At 44.3% G+C, this 17497-nt stretch overlaps 1 protein-coding gene across 1 annotated transcript in view; it reads left to right on the forward strand.

The window, feature by feature from the left end:
* The window catches only part of LOC121524834 (LIM homeobox transcription factor 1-beta-like), an 87608-nt gene extending 73515 nt beyond the window's left edge, over positions 1-14093 (forward strand). The window contains exons 4-8 of the mRNA XM_041810348.1: positions 2069-2244; positions 3732-3809; positions 8104-8170; positions 10700-10864; positions 12946-14093. Of these exons, the coding sequence (XP_041666282.1) occupies positions 2069-2244; positions 3732-3809; positions 8104-8170; positions 10700-10864; positions 12946-13094 (635 nt within the window). The 3' untranslated portion in view covers positions 13095-14093. The remainder of the gene's footprint in view (positions 1-2068; positions 2245-3731; positions 3810-8103; positions 8171-10699; positions 10865-12945) is intronic.
* The last annotated feature ends 3404 nt before the right edge of the window (positions 14094-17497 follow it).

A 17497-nucleotide genomic window follows, 5' to 3' on the forward strand; every position in this document is an offset into this window, starting at 1 on the left:
GTAGTGAGACCTGGTCCAGTAGTGAGACCAGGTCCAGTAGTGAGACCAGGTCCAGTAGTGAGACCAGGGCCAGTAGTGAGACCTGGTCCAGTAGTGAGACCTGGGCCAGTAGTGAGACCTGGTCCAGTAGTGAGACCAGGTCCAGTAGTGAGACCAGGTCCAGTAGTGAGACCAGGGCCAGTAGTGAGACCTGGTCCAGTAGTGAGACCAGGTCCAGTAGTGAGACCAGGTCCAGTAGTGAGACCAGGGCCAGTAGTGAGACCTGGTCCAGTAGTGAGACCAGGTCCAGTAGTGAGACCAGGGCCAGTAGTGAGACCTGGTCCAGTAGTGAGACCTGGGCCAGTAGTGAGACCTGGTCCAGTAGTGAGACCAGGTCCAGTAGTGAGACCAGGGCCAGTAGTGAGACCTGGTCCAGTAGTGAGACCAGGTCCAGTAGTGAGACCAGGGCCAGTAGTGAGACCTGGTCCAGTAGTGAGACCAGGTCCAGTAGTGAGACCAGGTCCAGTAGTGAGACCAGGTCCAGTAGTGAGACCAGGGCCAGTAGTGAGACCTGGTCCAGTAGTGAGACCAGGTCCAGTAGTGAGACCAGGGCCAGTAGTGAGACCAGGGCCAGTAGTGAGACCTGGTCCAGTAGTGAGACCAGGTCCAGTAGTGAGACCAGGTCCAGTAGTGAGACCAGGGCCAGTAGTGAGACCTGGTCCAGTAGTGAGACCAGGTCCAGTAGTGAGACCAGGTCCAGTAGTGAGACCAGGGCCAGTAGTGAGACCTGGTCCAGTAGTGAGACCAGGTCCAGTAGTGAGACCAGGTCCAGTAGTGAGACCTGGTCCAGTAGTGAGACCAGGTCCAGTAGTGAGACCAGGTCCAGTAGTGAGACCTGGTCTACAGGTGTTTCTGATGTTTTTCTCTGATTTTCCTGAATCTTCCTCTAAAGCCAGGATCATTTGTAGTCCTCAGCCGTTAGAGCATGATTCAGACTGAACAAACCTCCCAAAGATTAAATCCTCTAAAGTCACTGTTCCACATTATTCTGCACATCAGAGTTTAAAACATTTTAGAGGCTGTAAAGGAGTGAAAATGTTCATTATTGAATCTGCAGCATCAGGAGGTCATATTTACTGAAATCAAAGCTATTTCAGTCACAAACATCTGAACAGGCCCAGTTCATGTTAACATAGGAGCCCTTCTCTGATATCTCCTTCACTATTCTTCATCCATTGAACTTGTGAGTTTTTGGAGAGTTTCTGCTTGAATTTCTTTGCAGGATGTCAGAATATCCTCCCAGAGCTGCTGTTCTGATGTGAACTGCCTCCCACCCTCATAGATCTTTAGCTTGAGGATGCTCCAAAGGTTCTCAGTAGGGTTAAAGGTCAGGGGAGGATGGGGGCCACACCATGAGTTTCTCTCCTTTTATGCCCATAGCAGCCAATGACACAGAGGGATTCTCTGCAGCACTGTTCTTCTTTTTGTACCATAGAAGAAAGTGGTCAGTCAGAAACTCTAGATACTTTGCCGAGGTCATTTTCACACCTTCAGGGACCCTAAAGGGGCCTATCAGCTCTCTCCTCATGAATCCGGCCCAGAACATGACTCCGCCCCCTCCTTGCTGACGTATTTCTGGGCCCACTGCAACCGTTTCTGCTTGTGAGCATTGGTTAGGGGGGGCTGAATAGTAGGTTTATACACGACTGCAAGCCTCTGGAGGATCCCATGAATTAGTCTGTCAGAAACCTGGAACGTCCTTCTTCAGTAGTTTCCTTTAACTGGGCTCACCTGGAGAACTAACGACCACAGGAGTCTGAGAGTTCAGTGATCCAGAGAGCCCTGAGACACAAAACCATCCATGAGTTTACCTGAAAAACTAAAAATGAAGGTTTATGACACTAAAATCATTTTTACATCATAATGTGGAACACGGTGCAGTAGTGAGACCTGGTCTAGTGAGACCGGGTCCAGGTAGACCAGGTCCAGGTAGACCAGGTCCAGGTAGACCAGGTCCAGTCATGTTTTAGTGAATGGAGGTCAGACATCTATAAACCACCTTCCTAAGAGACAGTACCTCTGTCTGCAGATAAGAGTGATGATGAGGATGTGGACGTGAAGTCTGATAAAGGACCCTCAGCGGGAAAAGGCAGCGATGACGGCAAAGACCCCCGCAGACCCAAACGGCCCCGGACCATCCTGACCACCCAGCAGAGGAGGGCCTTCAAGGCCTCCTTTGAGGTCTCGTCCAAACCCTGCAGGAAGGTGAGCACGTATAACGTCTGCTGATCTCAGCAGGAACCTTTAAAACAACGAGCTGAAGTGGTGATAAATGTGGAGATGATGAACTCATTTTTCTCCTAAACAACAAAAACTGTCAGAGTGAGCCGAAATAAAAGAAAACCATTCAAAGAAATAAAATCAAAATACAAAAATAATAGAAAAGGATGCAACTGAAGAAAATTAAAGATGATAAAAAGAACAAAATAAATAAATGAATGAATAAATAAAAGGACTGGAGAAAGAAAAGAGAAAGGAAAGGAGAGCAAAAGGAAATATGTACAGAAAAGACAAAAAAGAGTAAAGAAAAGGAAGGAAAATATAGATAAATTAAAGTATGAATAAAAAAGAAAAAATTAACAAGAACGTGAAAGAGAAGAAATGAGAAGAGAGAGCAGAACAAAGAAAATTAAACACACAAAAAAAAAATAAAATAAAAGATGAGAAAAGTGAGAAAAATGAAATAACAATGACGAATGAAGGGATTAAAGAAAGAAGGAGAAAAAGATATATATTATAAAGATAATAATAATTATAATAATAATAGTAATATTAATATAATAATAATAACAATAATAATAATAATAATAATAATAATAACAATAATAATAATAATAATAATAACAATAATAACAATAATAACAATAATAATAACAATAATAACAATAATAACAATAATAATAATAACAATAATAATAATAATAATAATAATAATAATAACAATAATAATAATAATAATAATAATAACAATAATAATAATAATAACAATAATATAATAATGATAGAAATAATCAGAACAATAATAATAATAACAACAATGATAATGATAGAAATAATCATTACAATAATAATAATAACAATAATACAATAATGATAGAAATAATCATAACAATAATAATAATTATAAAACAATGATATAACAATAATAATAATAATAATAATAATAATAACAATAATGATGATAGAAATAATTAGAACAATAATAATAATAACAACAACGATAATGATAGAAATAATCAGAACAATAATAATAATAACAACAATGATAATGATAGAAATAATCATTACAATAATAATAATAACAACAATGATAATGATAGAAATAATCATTACAATAATAATAATAACAATAATAATAATAATAATAGTAATAATAATAATAATAATAATAATAATAACAACAATAATAATAATAATAATAACAATAATAATAATAATAATCATAATAATAAAAAATAATAATAATAACAATAATAAAAAATAATAATGACAATAATAACAACAATAATAATAATAATAATAATAATAATAGTAATAATAATAATAATAATAATAGTAATAATAATAATAGTAATAATAATAATAATAATAATAATAATACAATCATAAAAATTAAAGAATAAAATGGTACGTCTGTCTTATTTATGTCCAGATTTTAATTTCTCTCTGTTTTTGTTTTCATGCTCCTGTAGGTCAGAGAGACTCTGGCTGCAGAGACCGGTCTCAGTGTTCGGGTGGTCCAGGTCTGGTTCCAGAACCAGAGGGCAAAGGTCAGTAAAGAAGTCTGGACTCTAACAGAGCTTTGGTTTCAGGGCGGCTCACAGAGGATGGTGGATCTGAATCTGAGACAGATCTGCCAGAGACTCTCCTCATCATCACTGTTGGTGATGAAGATGAAGAGGAGAAAGTCCTTCACTCTATTCTGATCAGCTGATCCCAGCGAGAGAACATAGACCAGAGAAAGTACTGGATCAGGTCTGAGTAACCAGGTAGCTCTCTGGTAAAGTTCTAGAAACATCCAGACTCCAGAGGAGGTCTCAGAAACAACGACTGAAGACCAGGGTCAGGGAGAGACCATGTGACCCTGTTAGCAGGAGAATCCTGTTTCCTCTGACACAAAACCACAAGAGGAGTCTGTGACTGGAGCTCCATCAAAACCCCAACATGGACTCTCCATACCGATCCCTGGACCCCAGAAATACTTTTCCCAGTCTGCAGTCCTCCGTAGTAAATCTGGACCGTGGTGGTGGACCGTGGTGGTGGACCGTGGTGGTGGACCGTGGTGGTGGACCGTGGTGGTGGACCGTGGTGGTGGACCGTGGAGGCGGACCGTGGAGGCGGACCGTGGTGGTGGACCGTGGTGGTGGACCGTGGTGGTGGACCGTGGTGGTGGACTGTGGTGGTGGACCATGGAGGCGGACCCTGGTGGTGGACCGTGGTGGCGGACCGTGGTGGTGGACCGTGGTGGTGGACCATGGAGGCGGACCCTGGTGGTGGACCGTGGAGGCGGACCATGGAGGCGGACCGTGGTGGTGGACCGTGGTGGTGGACCGTGGTGGTGGACCGTGGTGGTGGACCGTGGTGGTGGACCGTGGAGGCGGACCGTGGTGGTGGACCGTGGTGGTGGACCGTGGTGGTGGACCATGGAGGCGGACCGTGGTGGTGGACCGTGGTGGCGGACCGTGGTGGTGGACCGTGGTGGTGGACCGTGGTGGTGGACCGTGGTGGCGGACCGTGGTGGTGGACCGTGGTGGTGGACAGTCCGAGGATGGTGCTCAGAGAGATTTTGCTCCTAGTCTCTCCATCTCTCCCGTCCCCCTGGGACCGGGTTCCTGTGGTCCCTGCCAGTCCCTGATTCTGGGTCTTTAGAGGAGATTTGAGCGTCTTACTGACTAAACTCAACTGTTCTCTTCCAAAAATGCATCCATACTGGCATCAATAAACACGGGACTACAAATCCACGGATCACTGCGACACCTGTCCACTTTTAAGGGGAAATGAGTGAAGAAGATTTCCCATCATGCTTTGTGGTGAAGGTGGAAATCTCTTAACTTAAGCTGCATTAAAAGTGAGAGATGACTGGGCGCTGACTCGGCTTCTTCAATCAGGAAGAACAGACGAGCTTTTCCTCTAAAGACTCGATAATCGCCGTGATGAGAGCTGCTCTGACTAACAGAAACATCCTCTCGATAGAGACAGACATCCCGGCATCCCCCGCCGCTCCATCGCCGCTCCACCGCCGCGTCCTCATGACTCTGGCGTCCACTAACCCGTCCTCTGGTCGTGTGTTGGACCGGACTGTTGCTGTGACGTTATTAATCAGATCTGGTGGTCTGGGGTCCTCTAGTTTTGTTGTTTGGGGTTCTCTTGCCAAAGGGTTTTAGTTTTCTAAGTCCAGATCTTCATCGTTTAATCCTCCGAGGATGAAGGATTGATAATCTGCTGTTTGGTCGGCTCCGAGGAATTTGTGAGAACAAAGTCTGAACATCCAGCAGGACTAACGCTGCTGATCAATCATCAGGAGTTATGGATCAGTTTATCACCATTAGAGTTTACTGATCACTGATGAATCATCAGGAGTTATGGATCAGTTTATCACCATTAGAGTTTACTGATCACTGATCAATCACCAGGAGTTATGGATCAGTTTATCACCATTAGAGTTTACTGATCACTGATCAATCACCAGGAGTTATGGATCAGTTTATCACCATTAGAGTTTACTGATCACTGATCAATCACCAGGAGTTATGGATCAGTTTATCACCATTAGAGTTTACTGATCACTGATCAATCACCAGGAGTTATGGATCAGTTTATCACCATTAGAGTTTACTGATCACTGATCAATCATCATTAGAGTTTACTGATCACTGATCAATCATCATTAGAGTTTACTGATCACTGATCACTCATCATTAGAGTTTACTGATCACTGATCAATCATCATTAGAGTTTACTGATCACTGATCACTCATCATTAGAGTTTACTGATCACTGATCAATCATCATTAGAGTTTACTGATCACTGATCAATCATCATTAGAGTTTACTGATCACTGATCAATCATCATTAGAGTTTACTGATCACTGATCAATCACCATTAGAGTTTACTGATCACTGATCAATCACCAGGAGTTATGGATCAGTTTATCACCATTAGAGTTTACTGATCACTGATCAATCACCAGGAGTTATGGATCAGTTTATCACCATTAGAGTTTACTGATCACTGATCAATCACCAGGAGTTATGGATCAGTTTATCACCATTAGAGTTTACTGATCACTGATCAATCACCAGGAGTTATGGATCAGTTTATCACCATTAGAGTTTACTGATCACTGATCAATCATCATTAGAGTTTACTGATCACTGATCACTCATCATTAGAGTTTACTGATCACTGATCACTCATCATTAGAGTTTACTGATCACTGATCACTCATCATTAGAGTTTACTGATCACTGATCAATCACCAGGAGTTATGGATCAGTTTATCACCATTAGAGTTTACTGATCACTGATCAATCATCATTAGAGTTTACTGATCACTGATCAATCATCATTAGAGTTTACTGATCACTGATCAATCATCATTAGAGTTTACTGATCACTGATCACTCATCATTAGAGTTTACTGATCACTGATCAATCATCATTAGAGTTTACTGATCACTGATCAATCATCATTAGAGTTTACTGATCACTGATCAATCATCATTAGAGTTTACTGATCACTGATCACTCATCATTAGAGTTTACTGATCACTGATCAATCATCATTAGAGTTTACTGATCACTGATCAATCACCATTAGAGTTTACTGATAACTGATCAATCACCAGGAGTTATGGATCAGTTTATCACCATTAGAGTTTACTGATCACTGATCAATCACCAGGAGTTATGGATCAGTTTATCACCATTAGAGTTTACTGATCACTGATCAATCACCAGGAGTTATGGATCAGTTTATCACCATTAGAGTTTACTGATCACTGATCAATCACCAGGAGTTATGGATCAGTTTATCACCATTAGAGTTTACTGATCACTGATCAATCATCATTAGAGTTTACTGATCACTGATCACTCATCATTAGAGTTTACTGATCACTGATCACTCATCATTAGAGTTTACTGATCACTGATCACTCATCATTAGAGTTTACTGATCACTGATCAATCACCAGGAGTTATGGATCAGTTTATCATCATTAGAGTTTACTGATCACTGATCACTCATCATTAGAGTTTACTGATCACTGATCAATCTTCATTAGAGTTTACTGATCACTGATCACTCACCATTAGAGTTTACTGATCACTGATCAATCATCATTAGAGTTTACTGATCACTGATCAATCATCATTAGAGTTTACTGATCACTGATCAATCATCATTAGAGTTTACTGATCACTGATCAATCATCATTAGAGTTTACTGATCACTGATCACTCATCATTAGAGTTTACTGATCACTGATCAATCATCATTAGAGTTTACTGATCACTGATCAATCATCAGGAGTTAGAGGATCAGGATTCTTGGGGGGTTGTGGACAGGAGGGGCACATATTTTATTCTGTGACCTTTAACCCTCTCTTATAGTGACCTCTCTGCAGTCTCTCTCAGGTCTGCGGTTTCTCTGATCTTCTATGTAGTGTGCATCTGTTTAAGAGAACATCTCTGCATGAACGGAGCCAGATCCATGCATGCAACAGCAGCAATCATACTAACACACACCTACGGGCAATTTAGAGTCACAGACTGTGGGGTGTGGGAGGAGCCAGTCCTCCCTGAAGCAGGAGCCAGCTAAACCTTTATTTCCTGGTCTGCAGCTGAAACATTAGAGGGTCTGTGTCAGGAGGGTTGACTCTGATTATATCTGGTATGATTCCTCTGTTTTAGAAATGACAGAACACTCTTTAACAGTGCACCAGGGTTTAGTGAGTATTGTGATTTTTCAGATGATCATCATCTGCAGGTTGACATCTGTGTGTTGTTTGCTGAGCGTTAGCCTCATGCTAATCCTGTGACTGTGTTTGTTTATCTACAGATGAAGAAGTTAGCGCGCAGACAGCAGCAGCAGCAGGAGCAGCACAGCAACCAGAGGCTGGCTCCAGGTGAGACTCGGCACGTCCGTGTGTTTCTGCTGCAGGAGTCAGCTCTGTCTGCTACAGGACACCAGGACAGACACTTTACACTGACGCTGGTAAAAATAAAACCATAGAACAGCTGTTTAAAACCCAGAGCTCCCATGGACGGGTTTACAGCCGGCAGCCTCATGTTATCTGAAATACTCCTGAACTGCTGACCACTCAGACAGCATGCAGGAGTGTTCCTGACAGGACTGGTTCCTCTTCTACACTCCTCATCAGAAACCAGGGACAGAGGCAGTCCCCTACACCTCCAATCTCTGCACAAACGTCCACTCTGACTCTGAACTGACTAGAATGAGGTCAAAGGTCACCCACCACTGTGATTTCACCGTCCTCACATAGAGGAATCAGTGCCTCACTACTCCCAGTCCTGTCAGAGATCTGTGAGGGTTTAATAATGGTCCAAATAAATCCCAGCATTGGTTCTACAGTTATTTTAGATTCATCAGCTTTAGCAGCCTGAACTCTGACATTTAGGACTCTGGAGTCCTCTCTGATCAAACACAGTCCTCCTTCTGCAGTAAACGTCTCCTTCCTCTGCACTTCTCCCATCCTAGAGGCAGTAAAGCGGCGGTTCTCTCCGGGTTTATCGTCTGGGCGGCGTGACGGCGGATATGAGCAGACAGTTTAGATAAGTGTCTCAGTGCTTTGGCAGCCGCCGCCTCGCTCTGTTCGGGGACGTCCTGTGTGTCAATATTGGCAGAGCAGCAGCTTTATTACAGCGCGCGAGCTGCTGTTAACCAAATGAGCTGAGCAAACCAGCAAACGGGGGATGTTTGAAGATGATGTTAGGATGAGATGAAGCCTCCTGATGACTGGAGAGACATCTTAAAGATCAAACACGCCACGGTTTACACAGTGAATTTACAATGGGCTGATTACAGCGAGGGCGGGTCTAGGAAACCGTACGGCATGAAGACGTGTGAGGGTACGGGTGTTTGGAGCTCAGAGACCGTCTCAGGGTCAGTCACTGTGAGGGTACGGGTGTTTGGAGCTCAGAGACCGTCTCAGGGTCAGTCACTGTGAGGGTACGGGTGTTTGGAGCTCAGAGGCCGTCTCAGGGTCAGTCACTGTGAGGGTACGGGTGTTTGGAGCTCAGAGGCCGTCTCAGGGTCAGTCACTGTGAGGGTACGGGTATTTGGAGCTCAGAGACCGTCTCAGGGTCAGTCAGCGTGAGGGTACGGGTGTTTGGAGCTCAGAGACCGTCTCAGGGTCAGTCACTGTGAGGGTACGGGTGTTTGGAGCTCAGAGGCCGTCTCAGGGTCAGTCACTGTGAGGGTACGGGTTATTGGAGCTCAGAGCCCGTCTCAGGGTCAGTCACTGTGAGGGTACGGGTATTTGGAGCTCAGAGACCGTCTCAGGGTCAGTCAGCATGAGGGTACGGGTATTTGGAGCTCAGAGGCCGTCTCAGGGTCAGTCACTGTGAGGGTACGGGTGTTTGGAGCTCAGAGGCCGTCTCAGGGTCAGTCACTGTGAGGGTACGGGTGTTTGGAGCTCAGAGACCGTCTCAGGGTCAGTCACTGTGAGGGTACGGGTGTTTGGAGCTCAGAGACCGTCTCAGGGTCAGTCACTGTGAGGGTACGGGTGTTTGGAGCTCAGAGAGGCCGTCTCAGGGTCAGTCACTGTGAGTGCGGGTGTTTGGAGCTCAGAGACCGTCTCAGGGTCAGTCAGCGTGAGGGTACGGGTGTTTGGAGCTCAGAGGCCGTCTCAGGGTCAGTCACTGTGAGGGTACGGGTGTTTGGAGCTCAGAGACCGTCTCAGGGTCAGTCACTGTGAGGGTACGGGTGTTTGGAGCTCAGAGGCCGTCTCAGGGTCAGTCACTGTGAGGGTACGGGTGTTTGGAGCTCAGAGGCCGTCTCAGGGTCAGTCACTGTGAGGGTACGGGTGTTTGGAGCTCAGAGGCCGTCTCAGGGTCAGTCACTGTGAGGGTACGGGTGTTTGGAGCTCAGAGACCGTCTCAGGGTCAGTCACTGTGAGGGTACGGGTGTTTGGAGCTCAGAGACCGTCTCAGGGTCAGTCAGCGTGAGGGTACGGGTGTTTGGAGCTCAGAGACCGTCTCAGGGTCAGTCAGCGTGAGGGTACGGGTGTTTGGAGCTCAGAGGCCGTCTCAGGGTCAGTCACTGTGAGGGTACGGGTGTTTGGAGCTCAGAGGCCGTCTCAGGGTCAGTCACTGTGAGGGTACGGGTGTTTGGAGCTCAGAGACCGTCTCAGGGTCAGTCACTGTGAGGGTAGGGGTGTTTGGAGCTCAGAGGCCGTCTCAGGGTCAGTCACTGTGAGGGTAGGGGTGTTTGGAGCTCAGAGACCGTCTCAGGGTCAGTCAGCGTGAGGGTACGGGTGTTTGGAGCTCAGAGACCGTCTCAGGGTCAGTCACTGTGAAGTTTGCATTCATATCAGTCAGAAACATTGATCGGTCTCAGGAGAAGTCCCTCTGGGTCGTGGTCTTCCTCGTGTCTCAGGGTCACTAACATCTCCCTCCTCTCCTCTGTGGTCCAGACTTGCTGTCCGGCTGTATGGAGGGTCTGCTCAGCTCCTACTCTGGACCCCTCCCTCTTAACCAGCAGCACTTAGTCACCGTCGAACACAACGGCTACACCGCAGACCCCTTCCAGCAGGGCCTGACCCCCCCACAGATGCCCGGAGACCACATGAACCCCTACGGTGAGATCTGGCTCCTTCTCCTCTAGTCCTGAGATAAACCAGAGAGCGAGGACTCAGGCAGCAGGGCGGGAAATATTCTGAGGAGATAAACCAGAATGAGCAGGGTCAGAGGAGTAACAGGACCAGGTTTAATCAGGACTAAAGTATCCTCTCAGTCTGAGGAGTCAGACTCAGGAATAAAACATGGAGGTTCTCAGAGTTTCAGGACATTTCTCTGAATCAGGCAGGTTCAATAGAATATGTAAAACAGTTATAACACACAGAAATGTTAAATATACACTAAAACCATTCAGGAAACTCAAGAATATTTCATAAAGAAAGGAAATATAAAACGCAAACCATTTCTCTAAACTTGAATATTATTTTTAAAGATTTATTTTTGGGCTTTTCATGCCTTTATTCTCTAGAGGAGAGTGGATAGAGGAAACGGGAGAGACAATCAATCAATCAATCAATCAATCAATCAATCAATCAATAAATAAATAAATAAATAAATAAAGGGTCCCAGGCCGGATTTGAACCCGGACCGCCTGCATATGTGGGTACGCCTCAGACCGCTAGGCTGTCTGTGTGCCCCATATGGTGAAAAATTTTGATATAATGCAAAAATAAATGAATATATATAAAAATAAGTCAATTTTAAAAAAAGGTAAAAAGTATTTTAATGAAACACTAAAAGAATTTAAAGAAGCAAAAATATTTTTCCTGAAATAATAGCATTTTCTTTTTTTTTTTTTTTGTTGGTTAATTTGTTATAAAATGTTTTTATGTTCAATGGATTTTTTTTTCTGATTTTTCTGATTTCCAAAAAATAAAAAATAAAGAAAAATCACAATTTTTTTTCTTAAACTTTATTCTTAATTTTTTGTTTCATGTTATGGAGTTTTATGATTTTTAATTTTGTGAAACAATTTTTAGTTCACTGAAAGTTTTTTGTTTTTTATGAATGTTTTGATTTCCACATCTTTTATGTTTTTTTTTTAAATGTTTTTTGTTTCATAAGGGGAATAATTCTCCACTTTGTCTTTTATTTCAATTACTTTTGTTTTGTGAAAAAATCACTTTATTTTATTTATTGATTTTGTTTGTTTTTATGTGAAAAGTTTTTTCGAGTTCTTGAAAATGTTTTTTATTGGCTCCTCAGGGCCACCGTATCAGACAGAGATTACATAAACAAACCAGAGCTGTGTAGGACAGTATAGCTGTAAAAATAATAATATTATAGTATTATTTTTAATTTTATAATATTATTGTAATTAATATGATTATAATATGGCAGTATACCTGTAATATTATGGTAATATTATTCTTAATATTGTTGTAATTAATATGAATATTAGAATAGGACAGCAGAGCTTTAATATGTTAGTGTTGTGTGTCTTCACCTCAGTCCTCTGACCACTGCTCTCTCTGTTATATCCTGTTTATTTTACTGTTGAAGAGAGAGAACCAATAAGAGCTGATTAAAAATGGATGAGTCATCAAACGCTCATCATTCAGACGCCACCAGATCAATAAAACACGGCGACACCCCGGAGAGCCGTAACACACGTCCATGAAATATAACTGAGACACACACACACACACACACACACACCCCCACACACACACAGGCTGGACTCTAAAATGTTGGGTCAGAGTAAAACCAGGGTCCACAGATAAAGCTCAGTCTGTTAAACTGGGACAGACCAGCCAGAGTCTGATGAACCACCATGGAGTCTGAGGAGTACAGAAATGTTCCACAGAAACTTCCATCCAATCAAACGCCTGTAAATCATGAAGGTCCAGGTTTTTCTCTCTGATGGCATCAGACAGTAGCACTGCTAGCTCAGGTGTATTTACACTCACCTGAACTCTGACTGGTCTTACTCCACATTAAAAACAACAGACCGTCAACAACAGCAGTCGTGTTTTTACAGCTACAAACTTCACAGGCATGTTTTAGGACCTCTGAGATGATATAAACTTGTCCTCAAGGGTCAAATATGTGACCTTTAATGTGGTCCAGAGCACAGAGGAGCTGGTTGTCATATTTCCTCCTCTGATGCTGAATTTAACCCTCCATCTCCTCCGTCTTTCAGGAAGTGACTCGATCTTCCACGACATCGACAGCGACACGTCTCTGACGAGTCTCAGCGACTGCTTCATGACCACGCCTGACGTGAACTCTCTGCAGGGGAACCCCATCGACCGCCTCTACTCCATGCAGAGCTCCTACTTCGCCTCCTGAGACCCTCCTCATCCCCACAGACCCCCCCCAACCCCCCCACCCCCCATATTTACTACCAAGCCATAGACAGAAGAACTGTGCAGGAACAGGACACTCCAGACTCTCAGGATTCTCCTGCAAGACCAGAATCAGGGTTAAAAAAGGACACGGGCCTGCAGGAATCCAGGATCAACAGACGACCTCCAGCAGCCAAAGGAACGGACTCAGCTGAGCCTGAAGGTTCAGGTTTAGAGTGTCAGTGTTCACATCTGTACAGAAATCTCACTCAGATCTTTATTTGTGTTTTAGAAGAAAACTGAAAGTTCAGGGTTGAAATGATTTAGACCAAGTTAGAGAGTCTGAGGAACATTTGGTCACGTGACAAAGATTCATTTGTTTATGCTGTGTTCATGTGGACTTGAGCTTCCTGGTTTGGACTGTCTTTTTTTAGTATCCAGTTTTGTGTTTGAGAGTCCTCAGGAAGGGTCTGGGCTCAGTCTCAGGGGCAGGATGAGGAGCTGCTGCTCCTTCATGTGGAAAGGAACCAGCTGAGGAGGTTCAGGTATCTGATCAGGGTTCCTCCTGGGACTCACTGTGGAGGTCTTCCAGGCGCGTCCAACTGGGACGAGACCCCAGGCAGACCCGGGACTCGGAGATGGGTGGATGGATGAAAGGTGGACAGGTGTGAGACCTGGTGACCTCTGACCCTGAGAGGTCAGGAGGAGATGGAGTACGATCGAAACCAGGATAGTCAAGTCCACGTGAAGACCCTCTTTGTTGTAAGATATTTTTTTAGTGGGATGGTTCATCAGTTTTCTCTTATTGAAATATTTTCTCTGGGGAACACAGGCATCGCTTCCTGTGTAAAAACCAACCAGGCCGTTTATTTATTTCTCTGATCAATAAATCCAAAACTTCTATTTAAAGCACAAAATGACCCCATCATGATGTTCAAACACCTTCATTTGTTTTATTTAACACTTTTTTGTTATTTCATTGTGTAAATAATCAGCATTTATTTATTTGTCAGTAATTATGAGAGCATTTTGGATTTGATAACTTATGAAAAGTGGTATTTCAAATAAAAATGCAGACTCTGATTCTTCTCTGCTTTCTGTTTATATTTGATGTAAATCCTGCAGACTGAGCCCACCAGGATCAGGATCACTGAAGTCTGAGGAATCAGATCCCAGACTGGTTTTGAGTCTCCATAGAGAGCATTCAGGATCACTGGTCTGTATCTGGATGACTGAGACACTTTCAGATCTCTGTGATGCTGCAGAAACAGGGTCAAAGTTCACCTGGAACAGAAATCAGACTCCTGCAGGATCAGCCATCACCAGCTCTGATATATACCCTGATTTAACACATACTCATGCACACATGCATGTATACCCACTGACTGGCAGCTGTAGTATTTACCCAGCATGCATCAGCTCTGCTATATACCCACTGACTGACTGGCAGCTGTAGTATTTACCCAGCATGCATCAGCTCTGCTATATACCCACTGACTGACTGGCAGCTGTAGTATTTACCCAGCATGCATCAGCTCTGATATATACCCACTGACTGACTGGCAGCTGTAGTATTTACCCAGCATGCATCAGCTCTGATATAAACCCACTGACTGACTGGCAGCTGTAGTATTTACCCAGCATGCATCAGCTCTGCTATATACCCACTGACTGGCAGCTGTAGTATTTACCCAGCATGCATCAGCTCTGCTATATACCCACTGACTGACTGGCAGCTGTAGTATTTACCCAGCATGCATCAGCTCTGATATATACCCACTGACTGACTGGCAGCTGTAGTATTTACCCAGCATGCATCAGCTCTGCTATATACCCACTGACTGACTGGCAGCTGTAGTATTTACCCAGCATGCATCAGCTCTGATATAAACCCACTGACTGACTGGCAGCTGTAGTATTTACCCAGCATGCATCAGCTCTGATATAAACCCACTGACTGGCAGCTGTAGTATTTACCCAGCATGCATCAGCTCTGCTATATACCCACTGACTGGCAGCTGTAGTATTTACCCAGCATGCATCAGCTCTGATATATACCCACTGACTGACTGGCAGCTGTAGTATTTACCCAGCATGCATCAGCTCTGATATAAACCCACTGACTGGCAGCTGTAGTATTTACCCAGCATGCATCAGCTCTGATATATACCCACTGACTGACTGGCAGCTGTAGTATTTACCCAGCATGCATCAGCTCTGATATATACCCACTGACTGACTGGCAGCTGTAGTATTTACCCAGCATGCATCAGCTCTGATATAAACCCACTGACTGGCAGCTGTAGTATTTACCCAGCATGCATCAGCTCTGATATATACCCACTGACTGACTGGCAGCTGTAGTATTTACCCAGCATGCATCAGCTCTGATATATACCCACTGACTGGCAGCTGTAGTATTTACCCAGCATGCATCAGCTCTGATATATACCCACTGACTGGCAGCTGTAGTATTTACCCAGCATGCATCAGCTCTGCTATATACCCACTGACTGACTGGCAGCTGTAGTATTTACCCAGCATGCATCAGCTCTGATATAAACCCACTGACTGACTGGCAGCTGTAGTATTTACCCAGCATGCATCAGCTCTGATATAAACCCACTGACTGACTGGCAGCTGTAGTATTTACCCAGCATGCATCAGCTCTGATATATACCCACTGACTGACTGGCAGCTGTAGTATTTACCCAGCATGCATCAGCTCTGATATATACCCACTGACTGGCAGCTGTAGTATTTACCCAGCATGCATCAGCTCTGATATATACCCACTGACTGACTGGCAGCTGTAGTATTTACCCAGCATGCATCAGCTCTGATATAAACCCACTGACTGACTGGCAGCTGTAGTATTTACCCAGCATGCATCAGCTCTGATATAAACCCACTGACTGGCAGCTGTAGTATTTACCCAGCATGCATCAGCTCTGCTATATACCCACTGACTGGCAGCTGTAGTATTTACCCAGCATGCATCAGCTCTGACATATACCCACTGACTGACTGGCAGCTGTAGTATTTACCCAGCATGCATCAGCTCTGATATATACCCACTGACTGACTGGCAGCTGTAGTATTTACCCAGCATGCATCAGCTCTGATATAAACCCACTGACTGACTGGCAGCTGTAGTATTTACCCAGCATGCATCAGCTCTGATATATACCCACTGACTGACTGGCAGCTGTAGTATTTACCCAGCATGCATCAGCTCTGCTATATACCCACTGACTGGCAGCTGTAGTATTTACCCAGCATGCATCAGCTCTGCTATATACCCACTGACTGGCAGCTGTAGTATTTACCCAGCATGCATCAGCTCTGATATATACCCACTGACTGACTGGCAGCTGTAGTATTTACCCAGCATGCATCAGCTCTGATATATACCCACTGACTGGCAGCTGTAGTATTTACCCAGCATGCATCAGCTCTGCTATATACCCACTGACTGACTGGCAGCTGTAGTATTTACCCAGCATGCATCAGCTCTGATATATACCCACTGACTGGCAGCTGTAGTATTTACCCAGCATGCATCAGCTCTGCTATATACCCACTGACTGACTGGCAGCTGTAGTATTTACCCAGCATGCATCAGCTCTGCTATATACCCACTGACTGGCAGCTGTAGTATTTACCCAGCATGCATCAGCTCTGATATATACCCACTGACTGACTGGCAGCTGTAGTATTTACCCAGCATGCATCAGCTCTGATATAAACCCACTGACTGACTGGCAGCTGTAGTATTTACCCAGCATGCATCAGCTCTGCTATATACCCACTGACTGGCAGCTGTAGTATTTACCCAGCATGCATCAGCTCTGATATATACCCACTGACTGACTGGCAGCTGTAGTATTTACCCAGCATGCATCAGCTCTGCTATATACCCACTGACTGGCAGCTGTAGTATTTACCCAGCATGCATCAGCTCTGCTATATACCCACTGACTGACTGGCAGCTGTAGTATTTACCCAGCATGCATCAGCTCCGCCCTGGTCTGTGCTCAGAGTGAACACATTTCTCCCCGTGGAGCCGCTGGCTCAGAGACAAACAGTGGATCATAAAAGTGATCAAACACACAGAGAGCTGGTGTTCAGGTTCAGTCAGCTGGAAGTTACAGAGAGAGACAGATGTCAGCGGCGCTCTGCACGATCAGACCTGCAGCACGACAACACGCCGCCTCCACGTTACTGCGAACTATCTGAAGGTTATACAGCGGCCACGGTGACGAAACAGAGTCAACTGGAGGAGGAGTCATCAGGTTTTAGTACACGGGAGAAGGAGCGAGTCCTGCAGAGCCGTCTGATCTTTGTCTCTCATCAGAAACAGAAGAATATTCACTCAGGTGAGCCAATCACAGCTGAAGTCTAACA

This window comes from Cheilinus undulatus, linkage group 17 (genome assembly GCF_018320785.1).
Source record: "Cheilinus undulatus linkage group 17, ASM1832078v1, whole genome shotgun sequence".
Lineage (NCBI taxonomy): Eukaryota > Metazoa > Chordata > Actinopteri > Labriformes > Labridae > Cheilinus > Cheilinus undulatus.